Source organism: Alosa alosa, chromosome 4, assembly GCF_017589495.1.
Source record: "Alosa alosa isolate M-15738 ecotype Scorff River chromosome 4, AALO_Geno_1.1, whole genome shotgun sequence".
Classification (NCBI taxonomy): domain Eukaryota; kingdom Metazoa; phylum Chordata; class Actinopteri; order Clupeiformes; family Clupeidae; genus Alosa; species Alosa alosa.
This window is the reverse complement of record NC_063192.1, coordinates 16,716,549-16,738,324: the sequence shown is the minus strand read 5'-3', so window position 1 is coordinate 16,738,324 and position 21,776 is coordinate 16,716,549. Positions and strand designations below refer to the sequence as shown.

Genomic DNA, 21,776 nt, shown 5'->3' with positions numbered 1-21,776 from the left:
GTGCATGTAGGTGTTTTAATGCATCAGTGTGGATTATGAGGTCATAAGGTTTTTAAACGCATTTCTGAAATTCATGAGAATCACACTTGGAAACAAAATGTGTGAAACGGTGTGCTGTATATGTGGCCTATTACCACAGAAAAATACTATAGAATAGCAATAAACCTGTCACTGATCTTTATCTTGCACGCACACTCTCATGCACACATACATACACACAGACACACACACACACAGACACACACACACACACAATATTTTTTCTCTTTTGGATTGTCAGATTAGCTAGTGATAATAGCAAGTACACAATCACACAGAGGATGAAGGGAGAGAGAGAGATAGAGAGAGAGATAGAGAGAGTGAGTTTGTTGGACCGTCACAGAAGTGAGTGAAGATAATTCAGATCTTATTATCTGTCATTGCACAGTCAGACGAATATTGAATTTTATGACAAATGTTCTGTATTATTGCCCTATATATGAACCCCATTTATTTGGAGGAAGGCATCCAGTTGTTTATTTTTTTTATTTTACGTAATTCGTAATACAGTTTTATGATGCAACTTGGCTTGACTGGGCTTGGCCAGATTGGTTTTGGGGCAATGGAGGCTCAGAATTTCCGCAAAGTAATTTGATAGTATCAGAAAATACAATATTAAAACAACTGCATAACTCAAACTTTGACAGGCTACAGGACATGGACCCATATAGAACTATTCGATCCAAATAGCCGTAGGCAGCTGTGTGAGAGAGGAGATGAGGGCGCCTGTGCCACTAATCAATCGAGTGAACTGTGAAGCTTCACGCAGTGCCATCTGCAGCATGTGAAAGAATGCGAAAGAGGGGAGGAGTTCCCGTCTCTTTACTTTCCCAACGGTCCAGTGCAAAAAGAGAGCTTTCTCTGCTCAAGACTGTGAAGCGCAGAATAGAGCATCCACAGTTACAGCCGCTCGACCAGTCAGAAACCCATCGCTTTCCCAAAAGCTTCCAGACCTGAGAGAGAGATCGGAAAGGGTTGCAACCCAGTTTAACCCCCAGTGCGCTCGAACTGCATTGGAAAAAGTAGTCAGCCTCTTCGTTCTCTCTCCGTTCCGCAGTGTTACCTCTTCGTAACCGCACTTGGCCGGAAGTGGCACATCTTGGCATCTGCCGTCGGGACCCCGAGCAGGTCAAGCTGTACGAGGTGGACAGCAGCTCCTCCAGCACCCCATCACCCATGGAGGGAGACGTGACGGACAAGCAGGAGGACAGTGCCTCCGTGTGCGAGTTTGACCCAATCACGGGGAATATCCCCGCCACCAAAGTGGAGATCTCAGTCTCTTGCAGGTATTTACTTGTTTTAACATATTTTTACCACCTAATGTACCGTACTAATGTGATCTGAAGCAATCTATAAGTGATGTAGCATATGCTACATCATATGCTACATCACTTATAGTTTAATAGATATGGTTTAATTGATATGGTTTATCTATTAAATTGATTTCCAAAGCCCGCTGGTGCCATTGACGGGTCCTTATTGACTTGTGACTGCAGGCTACTGTGCGTCTGGAAGTTCATAGTCATCATATATGGCAAAAGCTAGTACGGGAATGACCGCTCTTTTCATGGTAACTTACATTAACAGAAAACTTTTGTAACCTGGGCTATTCGCAGAGCGGCGCACAGAATCGTCGACTGGGTGTGGAACCACAGCTGAAAGGCTTGTAGTTGCAACATGCGGCAGAGGGGTTCCGTCTTTTTTCCAAAAGAAGTTCCCACCTTGTACTTGTACCGGGTTGGTGTCTGATGGGCTGAGCCCTGCAGCCTACAAAGCGATTAAAAACAGCTCTCTAAACTTCACCTGCATTTCTCACGCATGTTTCTGACAGCCCAGTAACTGCGTGTGGGGACATGTTTAGTCAAAAACACAGATGTTGTGTTGTCCGTGTGGTGCTTGACGCTGTGTGTTTGATTGAAGACATATGGCCGCTTTCTCCCTGAGCTAAACACACTGCAGGGGATACTGTGACAAACCCACTTCTGAGAGATGGGTGTCTTTGATGGTATTCATTAGCCGCGACATGAGTTGACGGCCACGTCCCTCGACTCATTGAATATACATCGCCCGGCTGCCGCTGAGCGGACTCAGTTCGTCATATTTCATGCCTTCTCCTTTCTTTAAAGATGTTGGCCTTGGGGAGTGTCCCTTTTTTATTTGCCACTTTCCACGATATTAAATGCTAATTTAGTTGTTTTGATTTTTTAGTGCCAGTATTTTCACTGAACCCTGCCTAATTTGTCTGATTTTAAAATTACATAAACCTATAAATATGTGTACCATATTGCAGAAATATCTTCAGATTGTAAGATAAATTTATCTTTCCCATATTCTTTATTGCCACCACACCGGTTAAATCCTCCTAGTAATTGAACTCTGATGAGGTGCATTTGGTATGTTTAAAAATCTCTTGCGCTGGTGAATAGACGCTCTACATAAAATTCTTACTGCTGCTTTCCAATTTCATCTTAATGTCGGTAAGATAGCCTGTAGCCCACAAGAACCTTTTCTTAATGAATGTAATTTGTTTGCTTGTCAGAGTACACAACAAACCCCCACGGTGATCTTTCTGCACACATAGCAATTACCTGTATACTTGTTTTTACCTTATCACATACAGACTGGGTGTTTATGTTTTGCTATACTGTCTCTGTTCAACGATCTATGCATCTTAATTAGTTTTGTCCCTGCAAACAATGTAGGCTCAGAGCTTGAAGTGACTATCTTCATCAAAGATATTTTGCTCAATCATCCCCAGCATTTACACTAAAAAAGTTGCTGCCATCCCGAAGAAAACTCTGGGATATTTCTAATATGGTGCTGATTGAATTATTGCAATGTTCAGAATGAATGGGCCAAGCACATTGTTCAGCATCAGCAATCTCATTTTTTTCCACTGTTTGAGCAGCTTATGTTCAATGACAGAGATAACTGTGGAAAGAAATGGAATAGCTGTGTAATTCTCAAAAAAATAAAAAAAATAATCTTGACTCAAAAAATGTAGTAATTCTCTGGGAAATTTGTAAATATAAATGGTGGGGCTCATTTCGTCCTGTCAAAATATACCCCTGAGGGTAAATACTCGAGTGAGAAAAGCGAGCAAATGATGGCTGAGATGGAAAGCATCTTCCTCCTGCAATCGAATTCCTAGCTTTTGCCCTCCTGCGCATACATGAGAAGAGGAGTGGAGGAGAGGAGAGGGGAGGAGACGAGAGTTCGGCTCCGTGCCAGGAGAGGTATCAGTGCCACAATTTGCCGTGGGTAATTAATTTGGTAAGGCTGAGAGGCGCTATGGATTGCCTCAAAGATGAAATCGAATTGGTGTGTGTGTGTGTGTGTGTGTGTGTGTGTGTGTGTGTGTGTGTGTGTGTGTGTGTGTGCATGTGTGTCACTCCCTTTCCTTTGCCCAATTCTCATAACCCAGTGTTGTTATTGGACAGGAAGAGAAGTGTGAAGTGTGCGGTGGTGGTGGGGGCGCTGGGAGCAGATAACCTCTTATCAAAATAAGACCTTCCTGTAGCTGTGTGATAGGGATTGTTCCTCTGATTGGACTTCTCTTATGTGATTGTGTTTCTTGTGTGTCTGTGAGTTTGAGTCTCCGTGTGTGTATTAGTGCATATGAGTTTGTGTCTGTGCATGCGTGTGTGTGTGTGTGGTTGCAGATTCGTGTAATCTGCCCTCTGCCCACGCGTTGCTTCTTCGCGACACCAACAGAATCATGTCCATGGGGATCTGGAAGGCCACCCATCTGCGACCCCCCCACACACACACATTCACATACACACTCGGCCCAGCTGTGAGGGAGGACGTTATCTGGCGCAGCCCTGGGTGCGGGTAGTAAACGGCGTTCGTCTGTTCGTCGGGCCTGAGGTGAATAATTGAAAAGTTTCCAGCAGCCCACAGCTTCCAGCCCGCAACCCTGACGACAGCAATGCAGCAGCAGGACACACCAGGCCAGGCCGTGACGCGAATCACAAGCCTGCATTACAATAAGCGATAGCGATTTCACCCCAGTGTCCATTAATGTTCCCCTCACACAAGTCTGGCTTATAAGATGAGTTTTGGAGTGGCAGGACGGGGATGTTGGAGAATGGCCCTGAGGTCCAGATTAATGATGGTTCTCCTCCTCTTCCTTCCCCTCTCTTTCTCTCCTTTCCTCTCTTTTCCTGTCTTCCCTCCTTTCTCCTTTCTTTCTCTTTTCTCTAATCCTCTCCTCCTTTCTTCTCCTTCCCTTCTTTTCTCTCCCATTTTCCCTCTCCTCTTCTTCTCTTCTCCTCCCCCTCTGTTCTCCTCCCTCCCTCTCCTCTCTATTCCTCTCTTCTCTTCTCTTCTCCTCCTCTTCTATCTTCTCTTCATTGCACTCCTCCTCCTCTTTGCGATGGGGCATGTTGTGTTCTTGTCATGATGCCACTGAGACCGCAAGAGCAGCGTGGTGCAAATGTCATCACTGGCCCTGAGGAGAGACTTGTGTGATTTGGCCCCCTCCAAACGGCCCGTTGGAGGCCTTTGATTTATGTCCCTCTCTTTCTTTCTCATTCTGTATCTCCTTCTCTCGTTCACTCTTTCTGTCACTCAATCATTCTCTCTCTCACTATCTCGCTCTCTCTCTGATTCTCACTGTCTTACTCAATCACATTCTCTCTCTCTCTCTCTCTCTCTCTTTCTTTCCCCTGCATCTCTCCCTCACTCCTCTCCATGTCCAATGAAAGATTAACACACATCCCATTACATATGGCCTCCCACAGCCCCTGTGGCTCCAGACGGCCTCATAGCTAGTCACAGTGTGATCAGGCAGCTCAAAGAAAACATGGAATAAATGAATACATTCCAGTGCGGATGGTGACATTTGGAGTTCAGATTGGCCTGCCCCAGATGCGTGTTTGCATTGCTGCTGGATGGGGTAATGAGAAGGGAAACTGAATCCTGGGGGATGCTTCAAATCCATCAGGCCTCCCATTTAAAGTGACATTAGAGAAGCGGAAAAAAGGACAAGACTAAAGAAATCCTAGAAATCCATACTGCATACTGACTTTGTATTGTCTCTTTCTTTTTTTTTCCACTGGAAGGCTCAAGGCCACACCTAACCCCCCTCTGTTCTAGCAGGGCTTTATGGTTTCAGGGTGGATTCAAAGCCAATGTGCTTTTAGAGTGACAGGGAACAACATGAACTGTTTACAGAGAGCAGACTCTGGATCTATTTTGTCCCCTGATCCTGACCTTGCAGCAGTGGCCCAAAGTGGCCTCTAAACTCAGTGATAGAACCGGCAGGCAGACAGATCCAGCCCCAGTGGGGTCTGTTCCTGATCCAACCCAAACAGCATCATTCAGAACATTCAGAGTCCCTTTACCTACTGTGCAGAGTCATATTGTTTAAAGTGTCATTTGGTCACTTGGTGTCTATGAAGGTGCTTGAATGTATTTTGAATATGTATTTAGGGTGTTTTAAGTTAATAGTACAGCCACAACCTTGTAGCTGGTTGATATGTTGTTGCTGGAATATTTCCTGACATATTTTACTCATCTTTCTTGATTTCTTTCTACACCTGATATGTGTATCTGGGCAACTAGGCAGCTTACATGATGTCACCCATAATCTCCTTTCTACGAAATTCTCCTTCCTTTCGGCTTCGGTTTTGGGCAGATGTCTCCCCTTGGGTCAACCTTAACACATTTCCTACCTCACTTTATTACCTTTGTCACTGTTTCCTTTACATTTACACTGACTCAATTTAGCAGATGCTTTTATCCAAAGATACTTACATGTAAGTTTATCCAAAGATACTTACATGTAAATAAAGTTAAGCTTTCACATGCTGTTTTATTTGGGTGAAGGCCTTGACTTCTTGTAAAGTGTTTCAAGATTGATTGTTTATGACAGTGTATAAATAAATAATCAGTACTGAAAAATTCATGTGTTAATTCATGGCCAGTCATAAAATGACGGCATACTGTACATGTAAGTTTGAGCAAATTGGCATCTGTAGTACATTTACATGTAAGTGTCACAGGATGTTACTCTGATGTGGGATGACATTACCCTGGAAATCCAGAGTTCTCGCGAGAGCACAATTTGAATTGTGCCCGCAAGATACTCTGGCCATGAGCAATGATCCAAATTTCTTCTATCTCTCGAGCGAGAGGGACCAATCAAATCGGTGTAGGCGGGACAAAGGCGAGCTACACTGATGACTGACACTGATGAATTGTTGTGATTGGTCGTAGCGTTATCCAACTGCGTGCAGTGAGAGTTTCAAATGTATGCTTGGTGCCGCCCCTCGAATTGGGCCATTTTCATTACTCGTGGCCAGACCCTTAATCTGAAAGATTCCAGGGTCTGGTTTACCAGGCTAGGATGACATGTTTCTTTAAGTTAGTGAAATGCAGGTGTGTAGGATATTCCAAGTCTGGGCCATATTCTTATTAGTCTGGGTCAAATTTATTTGTGTGTGTGTCTACTTTGTGTGAGCTACAGTACCACTGCCCCTGCCGTCAATGTAAGCCAATATTCAACAGCTGCTGGCGGCCATGACCAGCTGAGCTATCGGCCTCTACCTCCGCCTCTGTATCTGGACGAGCTTCACACCCATTCACAGACACACACACACCGTTTCAATCGACAGATTGAAATGTCAACAGGCAACCCACCGGCCACGCGAGCGCCAATGATCGGTTGTCTCCAGGGGGGCTGTTCCAGGACCTGTTAGATCATAGGGGACAATCATGGAGGAATAAAGGGTAAAACAATGCCTCCAGAGATCGAATCTCAAAGGGCTGACCTGCAATGAGATGATATTTGCCTCAGATAATAGATGTCAAAGCAATTGAGGTCCAAGGGAGAGATAGGGATTCAGAACTGGAATCTCAACATATTATTTTCTCAGTCTTCTAGAATGTGCTTGGCCATGTAGCACCATGCTCGCCCAGGCTTAGAGATCTTCAAACTCACTCTCCTGTCAAATGGTTTATTATATCTCACTGTTGCAAACAAGAATATAATATGGTCCTTTTAAGGCACAAACTAATCAGATAGCCTACAGCAGTGCAGTAGCAAACTAAACTCTGAATGAGAGTAATGCTGAAGTAATGGTATGGTAATATTGAAGTTCGAAGCAGCATCCAATTTTTTACCACCTCATTTTTGAATGGCCCAGATTTTTGGACAGCATAGTAATTTGTAGATCTGAACATACTTTTTTATGGATTAGGAGTTTTGCTCGAGATGCCCACTACACTGTTAGTGGGCATCTAAAGGAGTATGGTTAAATGCTAACTTTGTCTGGGCTGAAGTGCTATGATTATGACTGTAGAGAAACTACAAAATAACAATTCTTGACACTCAGAAACATTTAAAGGTACACTATGCAGGTTAGGCATTTTTGGCTACTGTGGGGATCCCTCTAGTGTTGCAATATTTATATTTGTAAACATGTATATTTGCTGTTGTAAATAGCAAATTTCTCATGAACCCCCTATACACAGTGAAAATGTTTTTGTTGCGATGGCGAAGGATTAACAACAGGCAAAAACTATCTCCAAAGAGCTATATCTACTGCCAAGGTACTGTAATATTTCACAATTCTCGCGAGATTTGTTGGACCACCATGTTGCACGGCTGATTTGCGGTAGCGACTTGCTATAGTCTATGCCAAGAGGGTAGGCGAACGTTTGGAAAAGAGTAGACACTATGGGTGGCTCTGAGGCTAGAAATCGACCACTTCTAGCTAGCATTCCATTGACCCCCATTCATTTTGGCGTCACTTTGACATCAAATAAATAACATTACATCTGAAGCATTTTAAGTCTTTATATGAACCTTTTCTATTTTTGGAGAAATACAACATTGTGTGGTGACTGGCATCATTACCTCGTAACTCACTTTACCGTTGAGTAATAAACTTTTTTCCGAAAACAATGCTATCATGATGTAATGAGCATGCGACTTAGCGTCGCACAGGAGCAAAGTAACCATATTCTCTCGATAAGAAACTCGGGGGGGAAAGTCCACGGGTAAGATATTTAGGAAAGCATCAAACAATTAAAGGTGCGATTTGTAGGATTGTTACCGAACGTTCTGTAGGCCAAAATCAAAACACTGGTGAACGTTCTCAAGACTACCAGACGCGAGCCTCTTCTGGGTTGCCAGATGTAATGAAGACTCAGCTAACGTTAGTTGACCTGCAGCTGCTTTAACGTTTCTCCAACCATGACCCAGCTACACATACGGAAACAGTGAAAACAAAAAATACCTCTCTAACCAACGTAACATATTTAGCTGAAGTTAGCGATGCAGATGAAGTTTAGCCTAGGCTACCTGTTGTGGAGAAATATGGCCAGCTCTGCGTCAGACTTGATATTCTTCGTTTGACGAAGACGTCACCATCTCAGGAAGCTCCTCCGATGTCCACTTAATTTGTTTCTTGTTTTAATTTTGGAAATTTTCCTGCCTCTCGTAGGCGTTCATGACTACAACTGACAGCTGTTGACAGTTGGCCTTTGCTAATTTGGCAACCCAAATAGGAGGACGCGCTAGCCCATTATTAATACACTATTCTAGAATTAATCGTTCAAAACATAATTGAAAATTCCAAGAGATTCCGCCCCGTAACTCATTTTTTTTCATGGGTTTTACGGGGTTTTACGGTTAGAGTAATGTTGTCAAATAAGCCATTACTTCAATTCATCGTGTTTCCTTACTCTCTGACAACATATGGTGATCATTTTTGGAATGGTTATAGTTTATTTTCCATTATTTCCTACATACTGGACCTTTAAGTGATGTTTTTGGCTCTACGTCAGAAAAAATCCCCACCAAAAGCTGCACTCAAACTGGCAGCACTCTGCAAGTTATCAATTTTCTTGGCACGGCTACCAGATGAGTTACTGTGTTTCAGTCCGTCACATGTTTCTCACTCTCCTGGACTGAGGATCCATGAGAACCGGGGTCGACCAACAGGAAATGGGTTCAAATTGGCTTCACTCGTCTTGTTCGAAGTCTATGGGAAGGCTGTGTCCATATCTTTTACTGTCTATGGTCTATGTGGTATAGCTATGCTAGATGAATGATTTGCCTATTACAAGTTCGTTTACCATCAAATTGGCTTCGTAAAGGTTATATTAAGGTGAAAATCAAAGTGTAAAAAATCTAATGTACCTTTAATTCCAATCTTTGAGAGACTGATTCTTCCTCTATAATTCCTCCAATTCTGGTTTAAACATAGCTACGACGCAATGTGTATGGGTGCTATGAGTCTGTCGCTCCAGTAAATGGGCTCTGGAGCATAGGTTGGAGATTCAGATAGAAGCTGGAGCCTGCATGAGTAGTCGAGAGGCAATTAATTATTTATGTGGATGCCAGAAAACCATGAGGGAGCCCTAGATATCTGCTAAAATGGGCCGTTTTATTCTCCAGCCTATTTACAGGGTTGTAAATGGGCTTGTAAAATAACATCTGACCATTTTCCTAACAAACCAAAGTTGCATACCTTCTATGTCAACATCAGAGAACAAGATAAAATACTCCTTCATCCACTCTATGGTCCCTTTAAAGGAATATGCCACCCCTAGGTGAAATTGGGTCACTCCCCGCAGTCCCTAGAGTTGGATGAGTGAGCCAAAGCGTTTTATAGCCGACCCAGTGATTGTCCTAATCTAGAAACGGGCCGGTTAGCTTTAGCTTAGCGTAGTCGCTGTAATCCGGCGATTCCAGCTAGCATGTCGTTGCAAAAGTGAATCAAATAACTCAAGATTTTTTATAATTATTTCTCGTAACCTGTACATTCACATCGAGTACAAATATCAATGCAAATTAACACGAAGGGATTTACTAGACCAATTTAGATTTGGAACTATTTTCGGGCATAGCACCGGCAAAGCACCGCTTTGATTGTGAAATACTGGATATGTTTAAAAAAGATGTTACTGTACTATACTGTTTGTACTGCCATTTGTTGTCAGACATTGTTACAGTATAAACAAAACAAAAGCTTTTACAGCATTCTACAAAGGAAGAAATGTACAGAAATGTTTAGTGAAACATAGGAAATCTCCCTTGGGCAGAGCTGTGCACCACTGTAAGCCAGATTTACTCTATACTGTGGGTAAATATTTCTATACATTCTGACATTCCTGTCAGGCCACATATGTATATTCTTGACAGATTATAACAACTTGTTAGGACAAGTAATTCAACACTTTTGCAAGTAATGACTCATAAGATAAAATATAAGGCCTAAGGACTATTCAGCATGCAACCATGCAACAGATATTTATACACAATCAGCATGAATATACCAATGCATTTGCTGTTTGATCAAGATTTGGAGAAATTGCCTTATGATGTTTGGTCAATATTGTATGAAATTGCTTTATGAAATGTATGATGTGCACTGCCCTGCCCATAAGATGATTCATTTTGCATAATGAGTCAAGCAATGATGTTAAAACTAATTTTTTGGGGGGGAAGGACCATTCAACAGATAACCTGTATAATGTATTTTTACCAACATGAGTCGGTGACTGTAAAGTGACTGTAATGTAAAGTTTCTCTCAAATAACAACACCTGATGCATTATGTTAGCATTGCATAGTATATAAACTCTATATATTTCTGCCGTGTTTCCTCCAGAGGTATATATTAAAGTCTCGATCCCAGCTCAGTATAGCAGGACTCAGTGTAATTATACAGTTTAGGACAGGTTTTTGATAGCGTCTGAGAAAAGAACAGGCACTGAAAAGAAAAGATGGTCTGTTGAACTTATCTTAGCACAGGAATCAGCCGCTCTGTTGTCAATACTGTCTGGTTATAATGACAGATCTGGAAACATGGGCATTGCTGCCTGATGATTATCATATGTACCATCCATTGAAGGAACGGGAGGCAATTCCCATGAATAGCAGACATTTGCAAGAATTGCAAAAATCATTTTAAGCATACTTAAACACATATTTCTATGTCTGTCTTGTTACTGCAGATGTAACCCTACTCACTTTATCAATTCTGTGAAGATTCTTGGTGGTTGAACCCCGTTATGTTTGCCTATGCTTTAAAACTGCATCCGTGAGCCAGTGAGTTGGGCTTTGAAGGCTTTGGCCTGAGGACATATCTGTTAGAGAGATGCAGAATCACAGAGAGGTTGTCCACTTTTTCTTTGCTGCTAAATTTTTAAGTAACCATGACGAGACACAGGGGCCAAAATTCAGTTTGCTATTCTTTGGGAGAATCTTGCTGGTGGTGGTATTGGTGTTTGGTGTGTGTGTGTGTGTGTGTGTGTGTGTGATGTTTGAATTGCAGCTGACTGGCTACCATCTCAAAGTGCTGCAGTGCATATAATTATTCATGAGTGAAGATTTTGTGGCACTGGACCCCAAGAGGGTGTCAGATGCACTGATACCTTTACCGCGGTGACCCAGAAGTCTGCAGTAAACAAAATACTGATGCCAGCGAGTGAAGGGCCGATTTGGACTGGGATCAGTGGCACTACTGTGTGGGGCTCTGCATCTCACTGTATTAGGCACAGAATGAAGGCTGCTGGGCTGCAGATATTTGATTGCAATCAATCTCATCGTAAAGATGTGACAACATCAGATATCTTTGAACTTGGTTCGCTACTACATGAATCAAGTTCAAAGATATCTGATAACCAAAAACATTTTTAAGTGTCTGTGTGTGTGTGTGTATGTGTGTGTGTGTGTGTGTGTGTGTGTGTGTGTGTTGTGTGTGTGTGTGTGAGAGAGAGAGAGAGAGAGAGAGAGAGAGAGAGGAAGAATGGGTGAAGAATATAAAAACAGATTTTTCATTTTCCAGAGAGACGGTCAAAGGCATTTTTACGCAACTCTGGTCAGCATCAAATCCATAAAGTAAAAACTTTACATAATTCCTCCATATGCCAGTACAGTAGTTACTCTGACTCAACTCTGAGCAAGCACAAACACTAAACTCTAACATCTGCTCACTAAAAACTCCACATTTCACGCTCATAAATTTAATATGCATGATGATTATAAATAAGATATAACCTGAGCCACTATCTTGTCCAAGTGCGAAGCTAGAGCGGCACTAACAGCACCTGCCTCTACTCATTAGGCTTTCTCAGTGCTAGAGGAGTGGGGAGGAGGGCTGGAGGATGGCATAGGTGTGCCGTGACGTAGGGTGTTCAGGGGCTCTGGATCAGCTTTTAGAGTCCTGGCAGGGAGCCAGTGGCCAGGGGAAGGCTGGCAGAGGCTGGCCCAAGCCCGCTAACAGATGGTGGGAAAGAAAACATCTGGCGCTGTGGATCGATCACCAGGGCAGGGAAGCAGGGTAGAGTTTAATGCGGCCTCCAGATTGCCCTTTGGAGTAAATGTGTGTTGTGGTGTGTCTGTGTGTGTGGTGTGTGTTTGTGTGTGAGAGAGCGAGAGAGAGTGTGTGTGTGTGTAGGAGGAGGAGATGGTGGGTACCTTCCTAACAGGGATCAAAGCAATTAAGGTCTCTCCACCCCCAGACTTTATTCCTCAGGTGGAGCTATAAGCTCAGCCGAGGATTCTAATTCCCGAACCAATTCCATCTCTTCATTCCAGAGGGGTTCTGCAACCATAGCATCAGTACAGAGTAGAACAAACAGTCCAGTTCCCAGTTGTGTGCTAGGTACAGTAGATTATAGATTCACCCGTGGGTGTGTTGATGCAATGTGCAATTTGTTCTATATTACATATTTTTAATTAATTATCAAAAGGAATAGCAAAGTTATATCCATAAAGCATACATACACGATGAAAACCCATAGAGTAAAGTAATACGATTTGAACATTAAACAGTGTGGTCTTTTTTATGCCATCCATTGTAATTCTATGTGTGCAGCTACCGATTCTCCTACAGAAATTATTTAATATCAGAGTTACAGTTTTTCTCAGTTGCTTTGGCACATTTCTCAGATCATAATGGTAACAAAACTCTTTGTTCAAACTCCATATCATCCATGCAACGGATTTTGTACAAATGTCTGCTGTTTTTTTTTATTTTCAATGGCTAATGTCATGTTGTTCAAAATGCACTATACTCATGTGTCATTACATGCAAATGTGTTGAACTACTCATAACTAGTTGTCATAGTCTGTCTAGCACATAAATGTAGGTGACCTGACAGACAGGAACATCAGGATGTATAGAAAGATGTACAGTGGTGCACAGCTCTGACCAAGAGGTGTATATTTGCCATTTTTCATTTGCACAATGCTGTAAAAGCCTTTTTTTCTTTATAGTCACAATGTCTGTCAACAAAAAAAAAACTTTGATATCCACTGTCTTGCAATCAACCCCTTCCATAGACAATAATGTGTAACTTTGTAGTTTTGAAATAGAAAATAGTGCTGCCTTGTGCCTTGTTCATTAGAAAATACTTACAGAGTAAACTGTCACATTGACAACAAGACAAAATAATAGCATCATGATACACGCTTTTGCAGGTTATCCAATATGCGATTTAGAATAGAAAAGATCTACAGTATATTGCCATTGTCACAGGTACAGCAAAATGTAAAGTGCTCTCCAGTCAGTGCCTCGTTCATAGAGTCTATATAAAAAAAGAAAAATAAATAAATGTAAAAAATAATTAATAATTTGTGCCAGCGTTACCTAAAAAATAAATAGAAACATATAACATCATTAGCAGCATACATACAGTCATACACACCCAGTCAATTTGCACTAATTGTTTTGAAAAATGTACTAACTGTTGTGCAAATGTGCAGTATGATTCGAGAAGTGCACCAAAGTCACTGAGAAAACTTGGGGGCTGTATGTGTGTAGATTAACGAGTGCTCCGCAGTGTTTCTCACTGATCTGATTGGCTGCCGCTGCCTGGCCCATAATCCCCTGCAGGGCAGAGAACAACGCCCACCTTGAAAATAAATAAAGGGGTGCTGATTACAATCCACTGCAAAATTGCAGAGCGGCAGCGCCTTTAGCCTCGGGCACCATGCAGAGATGGATCTCCTTTTCTGAGTTTTGAAAATGACTTCTCTGCTCTCCCGTCTCTCACTCTGGTAGTCACCCTCTGAACATTTTAAGTATTGTGTAAAGTATGTAGAGTTTGCACACTAACTTTCCATTCTATTCTCTTGCAGGCTGCCTTACAGTACGTCAGTGTCAGTTCTGATGATTATGATGATAAGTACCGTAGTGGATTTTTAATTAGTTGAAGTAGTGATTCGTTTATGATGTTTTGCGGTGATTTATTGATGATGTGATGAGATAATGTTGATTTTGCTAACAAAATGAAGTTGTGGAGTGTTGAGCATTTTTGTTTCGTTGAGTTCAGGTAATGATTATTTGTTGATGATAGTAGTTTGTTTGGGATGTTAAACAGTTATTTGTTGATGGTGTCAACTCTCAGACTCTGTGTTGGCTACTGGGCTGGGCCCTGATCTGACATGTGCTGACTAGAGGCCTGTACTAGGAAGTGAGCTTACTGACTTATCTAGGTAGATTCAGGAGTAACCACTTATCTCAAAAGAATATGTGACTTTTTAAATCATGGATACTCAATCTGCTGTTCTTTTTTTCAATACCTGAAGTTACCTGGATAAGCAAGTAACCTCACTTCATAGCACAGCCCTCTGATCTGGGCAAGATCCAAGCCAGGGAACTGGAGTCGGCAGAGCTACACTCCCTTATGCAGCAACTCCCTGCAGCCCTGCTGTGTGTGATTGTGATACGCCTGCATAACTACTAGTCTGATTTTAATAAACGGAAAGCTGGGAATACCTCGGGATTTGGGTCAGGGAGAATGAGAGGGAGATAATCATAGTAGCCTCGGGCAAGTAGGGAATGGTGTTAATTGCACACTGGTCGAGGTCACTGTGCTGTCTTAGTGCAAACATGGTTGTTTTGTTGTTGTAGTCTTTATTATCCTTAATTGCCATTGCGTGGGCACAAGGGGGGAAAGGGGGGCAGGGAGTGGGCACATAGCTCATATGTGACGTTAATGAAGCCACTTGGGCTGACCAGGGAGCTCTTCACCCGTGTGTGATATGAAGTCGATACACCACCACGAACAGAGAAGGGAAAGTTTCTGCAGCCCACCTACTGCCTAGTCAGGATTATTAGAGGGGACTGAGGAGTGCTGGTGGAGAGAGGCGGAGGGCATGCAGGGTGGGTTGTTGGGAGTGATTCTGGGGTGGGGTGGGGTGGAAGAGACTCTGAGCCAGGGGACGACTGGGACTCTAAATGGCCCGATGCGTCCTCGCTCCCCCCATTAGTTGTGTGCCGTGGCGTTTTAGCGGCCAGCCGATGTGATGGCCCTGCGATGGCAGCCCTGCACTGCGTAGCGCTGTGGCGCTGATCGCTGAAATAGAGCAAATTGAGGCCCGGCTGAGAGACAGCCTCACTGGCGGCTGACCTTGCTGTGGCTTTTACTGCTGAGATGAGAGGACTTGTGTGTGTGTGTGTGTGTGTGTGTGTGTGTGTGTGTGTGTGCGTGTGTGTGTGTGTGTGTGTGTGTGTGGTGGTCATCAGGAGAATGTAGAGTGCATGTGGTCCATGTCCTTTTGTATAGACCATGCACTGCTGGGCACATAAAAAATACAAATCGAAAGGCTGACCTGGCCTCAACTGTCTGTGTGTGTGTGTGTGTGTGTGTGTGTGTGCGCGCATTCGAGATTTATGTGTGTGTCCGTGTGTTGTGTGTCTGTACATTTGAGGTTTGTATGTGTTGGAGCGTTTGTGTGTGTATGTGTCTGTGCATTTGAGGTTAGTGTGTGTTTTTGCATTGAAGTGACTGTCTGTGTCCCAGTGTGTGCCCAGTAGCCGGTGTGTGTCCATGTCTGTGTACGTGTGTGGGTGTGTCAGAATGTTTTCTGCCGTTCTAAATCTGGACGCGCGATCCACATGACTGGGGTGGCAGCCGATTTCTATTTCAAAGCTAGCTCGCCAAACTAGATGCTCTCTCCTGGGTGAAAGGTGCCAATTACGGTGCCCACCAGTCAGGTCATGTGGTGCGGTGTGCTGCAGTAGGGGTGAGGGATCGCAGGTTGGCACATATGAAAATGCCACCGGGGGCATATGCTCCACTCCGCTCCGCCGCCCTCGTGAGGGCCTGCAAATTAATTACGACCCCAGTGAAGCGTCCAGAGAGGGACCCCTTCAGGAGTCTCTCACGCGCCGGCTCTTGATTAATTCCCCCTAATTACAGGAGCAGTGCCCTTACTGCACTGAGGCCACGGCCGCGCACAGACATTTTAAAGGGCGGTTGCTCAAGGGAAAAATGGGCTCACCACTCACCGATTACAAAATAGTTACCATCCATCCATCCATCCATCTATCCATCTATCGATCTATCTATCTATCTATCTATCTATCTATCTATCTATCTATCTATCTGTCTATCTATCTGTCTATCTGTCTTTCTGTCTGTCTGCTTGTCTATCTCCCTATGAAGGTGAAGCTCATAATGAGCATTTCCTTTACATGTCACAGTAGAGTCTCGTTGCCAACTCCAAAGACAGGATTGTTGCAGAACGAAATCTTTTGTTAGAATGTTCAAAATCCCCCTGATGGATGTATTGTGTGTGAACGAACACAAGAGTTCTCACTGCGACATGACTGCAAGGGCCTCATTTGTAGTTTAGAGTAGTTTTGCTTGTCTTTTTATTAACAGGGAAACTGCCTTCAATAAAGTGGCCTGCTTTGGGATCAATATTAAGTATTTTCTCACTCGATTAATTTAATGACTCCCTGACCAGCAGAGAATATTACTGTAATGTCCCTGCCTCTCAGTTCATATTTCATATTTCTGTTCCTTTCGGGAAGTGACAGAACAGTATGTCTACTACGGGAGAAAAGTAACTCAGTGGCCTAGAAAATGTCGGCGCGTTGGCTCTTACATGTCAAAAGATGTTAAGGGGCCAATTTGAGTGAGTTCTTCGCCATGCTCTCTTGCTCACTGCGGAACCACAGTGAAGAGCATGGTGAGGCTGGCAGAACTGAAGGCCTGTCCAGGGCTTCCTCCTCACTGATGGGCCCAGATAACTGTCAGCCAAATGGCTGGTTAGGCGAAGAGCAGGAAGCCTCCGCCTTCTACAACTCTACTCAAGTTGTCACTCTTTTCCGTTCAGGGCCCAATTAAGAGCGTTCTGGGAGAGCCCCTTTATTCTGTGCTTAGTCTGAAAAGCAATGCTGAAGTACTTCACTCAGCTTTTGGGGTCTATTAACTCGTACTTTTTTAATGCTACCATCGGCTAACCTGACCCTAGCCAGATGAATTTCGTTCCGCTATAGCTCAGCCTAGCTTCACTCACATCCATCTGGGACCTCTTCCATTGAGAGTGATTTCTGCAACCGACTTTATGGTTCAGCCAATCAGGGCGCAGGGGCGGGGAGTTTCATAGATGTGACATAAGCGTAGAAGCGACTGTGACACTGTTATTAGCGTCACGGGTTGGCTTCGATGTGAGTGGTTATAGTAGCACGTCAATAGATGACGGACAAGTGGCTTATTCAATCATATGCAAGCATTTTTTGATTAGGCCCAGCCTTCTGAAGCAACACTTCAATGGATCGGTTCCAGATGGATGAGTGGAGCTAGGCGGAGCGAAATTCATCTGGCTAGGGTCAGGTTAACCATCGGCTATGTCTTCGGAGTTTCAGGGAATAGTCATGTATGATATGTTTATAGATCCATTTTGATTTAGCTGGTCATTTTAATAAATAAGGCATATTTAACGCATTCAATTGCATTTCCCAATACGCGAAGTTGCCGTAAGCTAACGACATGATGATTTGATTTGACGGTAAACCAAATAGCTTCGGTGTTGTCTCTGAGGAGCCTATGCTGATTTTATTCTCGCTCACTCACATGTTTGCCACATATACAGTCATTTGTATTCTGAAGCGTCCTCACACTAATCAGTGAATGTTTTGCTCTGTTTCTTTATAACCAAGTCAAGCATCACTCAGACTCATTGGGTAGCACCCCTGATGGCCTTCTGCAGTATAAATGGGTGGCTCCTCTCTAAAAGGGCAATTCAGCTGCTCCTCATTGCAGTCCTTGGCCTCTGGATGTAAGCAATTATTTGTTAGAAAGCTTACTGAGACCTGGGCATACTTCACGAGAGGAAGTGGCCCCTTTTTTAGAAAAAGAAAAAGTTTGAAAAAGGAGCCAAACTCACTTTCCTCTGGAAGGTTGAAAAAGACAGCGGACCACTGTGTTGTCTGGCGTACTTTCAGTAAATTCCCTCATAAAACAGGATCAGGGAAAGATTGTTTTTGACTGTAGCAGTGTGAGCCAGGGCGAGGCTCAAAGTAAGGTAAATTGCACTCGTAGCAATAATGGAATGCAAATTTGTTTTCCCCCAACCAGAAGTGGTAATGCCTCAAAAAAAGAGAAAAGGATTGATTTAATCATTTTCTTTTGAAATCCCAGGTGCAAATAGTAGGCAGCCAAATCATTTTGAACATGAATATTTAAATCAAATTATTGAGCCTCGAGGACAACCTGATGTAACCTGATTAGAAAATATGAGACAGCCCTGAGCTGCAAACCCCCAGCGCTCATAAGTATGGAAAACAGACAGGACATGCCTGAGGAAGCTCATCAAACAGCATGCAGCAAATGAAGCAAAATTTGTTGGGATTAAGAATTATCTATGTGTATGTATGTATGTAATAATGTGTGTGTGTGTGTGGGGGTGAGAGAGAGAGCATGCAACTGAATGTGTGTGCATACACTCACACATACTGTACAGCTTGTGTATGTGTGTCGGCATGCATGCTCACATACCTTACATTTGTACATACACACACATAGTACAGTATATGTGTTTTATACATTTATATGTGCATGTTGCACATTCTGTATGCCCATCAATATATTATGCTGTCCACATGACTGTAGATAGGATGTCATGAACAGTATGTCTTCATGCAGACCCAGGGCATGTCTCATTGTGACAGAGACAGGAGCTGATTAGGTGACTCATATTTTAATGGTGGTATCATTAGCAGGACACACACACACACACACACACACACACACACACACACACACACACACACACACACACACACACACAGTGCTGTGTGAGAGATAGATAGAGAGAGAGAGAAAGATGACTGCCTTTGATAATGGTTGTTGCAGAGGGTGTAATGAATGAAGTGATGTCATTGAGAGTTCAACCGGTGCACTAATACCTTCAATTAACAAGTGACTAATGGTACCGCTTCATCCTAGCAACAAACAAACACGCGCATCTGGCCTTGGAAATCACTTTGTGTTTAACACAGGAAATTAACAATTAGTGGTGTGAATTAGACAGTAGGCTGTATATAATGCAGATATGTGTGTGCATTATGATGCGCCCGAAGTAGGACTGCTGGTTGGATTATTAAAGAAAGCATTTACATGTTTTATTCAGGAGTTAATTAAGACACACACACACACACACACACACACATATGCATTTACATCACTCACTTGTTTGAAACAGACAACCAAGCCTTAAAGTACAATATCACACAAGGCAACAGAACATAAAATGCATTTGTGTTGAGCACATAATGACTTTTTCAATTTAAACCAAAAACTTTCTCCCCCATAACCCCTAACAGATTCATCCATTATTCTAATGGTACTTCAGCCTTCTGTGGAATCTATTGTATTTGGATGAGACATTTAACAGCAATTAAACGGCATTAAAAAGCCATACTGGAGCTGGGGCAGCCTTGTCTTGTTGACAGCTGTTTCGTGTCCATATGTACTTGGCAAGTTATGTTTCGGTCCTGTAGAGTCAAATACGAGAGTGGCTCTTAATGGGATCTCAATACACCACAATACTAAACAGCGTTCTCTACGTCCCTTCCCCATGTGTGTGTATTGGCTTAGCTGGTGATACATGTGGGTACCAGTACCGCTTAGTGGATGTTGGTACCAGGAATATTTGAGGGTGTATGTTGGTAGCCTACCAATATCTACAGTACATTTAGAGTGCATCCCACAGAATAAACCATCACAGACTGCAGTTATTATACTGCTTTGGTTGTGCTCTCTCTGACTGTCAGGGCTTATAAGATTCAGGTCTGGGGGTGGTATGAAAAACATAGCTTTGCCCTTTAGTTCGGGATCCAACCTTAAGATTTGTACCGATCAGCAAATCTGTGATAACCTGCTGTTTTTGCCCTCACCGCATCTACAGCATATCACCTCAGAGTGAGAATTGATCTTGAGGGATTTCAGGCGGCATTGCCAGGCTTAGGCTCTCATTCTTGACACAATATTCTGAGGAAAATCTCACTTACATGCACAGCTCAGTAACATGCAACTCTATACATCTGTTCACATATCTCTGCTGGCTTTCCCCGTGTTTTCGGTTAGGTTCTCTATAACTGCTGAAGAGAATAAACTCAGGTGTTGAGGAACGATGTAAGATGAAGCTTTATCTGCTTTAGCTTTTCAAACAGATCTTCAGAATAATTTTAGTATTTAAAGTATTTAAATACAAATATAATATAATATAATATAATATAATATAATATAATATAATATAATATAATATAATATGATATAATATAATATAATATAATATAATATAGAACTATATATATATATATATATGACAGATGCAAGGACAAAAACACTACACAGAAAGGGGGGCTATGTTTTGTTGAGGAGACCAATTGCAGAGGGGAAGAAACTGTTTTTGTGGCGTGAGGTCCTGGTCATGATGGACCGCAGCCTTCTGCCAAAGGGGAGTGTCTCAAAAAGACTGTGTCCGGGGTGGGAGGGGTCTGCAGCGATCTTTCCTGCCCGCCTCAGGGTCCTGGAAATGTACAGACTTTGGAGAGAAGGCAGGCTGCAGCCAATCACTCTCTCAGCAGAGCAGATGATGTGCTGAAGTCTTCCCCTGTCCTTAGCAGTGGCAGCAGCATACGAGATGGAGATGGAGGAGGTGAGGATGGATTCTATGATGGTAGAGTAGAAGTGCACCATCATCGACTTTGGCAGGTTGAATTTCCTCAACTGCCGCAAGAAGTGCATCCTCTGGTGTGCTTTTTTGATGAGGGAGCTGATGTTATGCTGATGTTCACTGGGGACTCATGGAGTATGATGGGGGCTAGTGAGGCTGGATTCCTCCTGAAGTCCACAACTATCTCCACAGTTTTGGCACAAGAGCAAAGAGATTTTCAACCCTAATTTGACCCATACCTTCACTAAGCACTTGTGTTTGTTTAGAATTTTCAAATGCATTTCAGCATTCCCACCCCCTACTGTTACACATTTCACAATGGTTGCCTCCACATGTACAGTAGACTATGTGTTACCACATCATATCAATAACATTTACCGTATGTTGTATGATGCATATTGAATGATGGATATATTGAATGTACAGTATATGGTACATGAGACTGTTTATGCTGTACTGTATTGGTATGTATATGTATATGTATATATGTGTATGTACTGTGAATGGCCCCTGATACTGGACGTTTGTAACTCAGAGGCACCTGTCCTTGCTGTATGTAAATGAATGGGTCTGCAGGAAGTCTAGAGAGCTGTGTCCTTGTCTTAGATTCAGCCCTGGGGCTCCAGCTGACCTTTAGTAAATGTACATGGTGACTGATGACTAACCAGCCTAATTGGGCCCACTTTTTGCTCTCTCTCTCTCCCTTACTCTCACTTTCTCTCCATCATCCTCGCTTCCTCTCTCACCCTCACCTTCTCTCTCTCTCTTTCTCTCTCTCTCTCTAAATCTTTCACTCTCACCCC

The 21,776-nt window shown here is 43.0% G+C and overlaps 1 protein-coding gene across 3 annotated transcripts in view; it reads left to right on the top strand.

Moving 5' to 3' along the window:
- The first annotated feature begins 857 nt into the window (after window positions 1-857).
- The window catches only part of cpne5a (copine Va), a 98,551-nt gene continuing 77,632 nt past the window's right edge, over window positions 858-21,776 (top strand). For all 3 annotated transcript variants that reach the window (XM_048241490.1, XM_048241489.1, XM_048241488.1), the window contains exon 1: window positions 858-1,325. In XM_048241490.1, coding sequence (XP_048097447.1) covers window positions 1,216-1,325 — 110 coding nt within the window. In that variant the 5' untranslated portion in view covers window positions 858-1,215. The remainder of the gene's footprint in view (window positions 1,326-21,776) is intronic.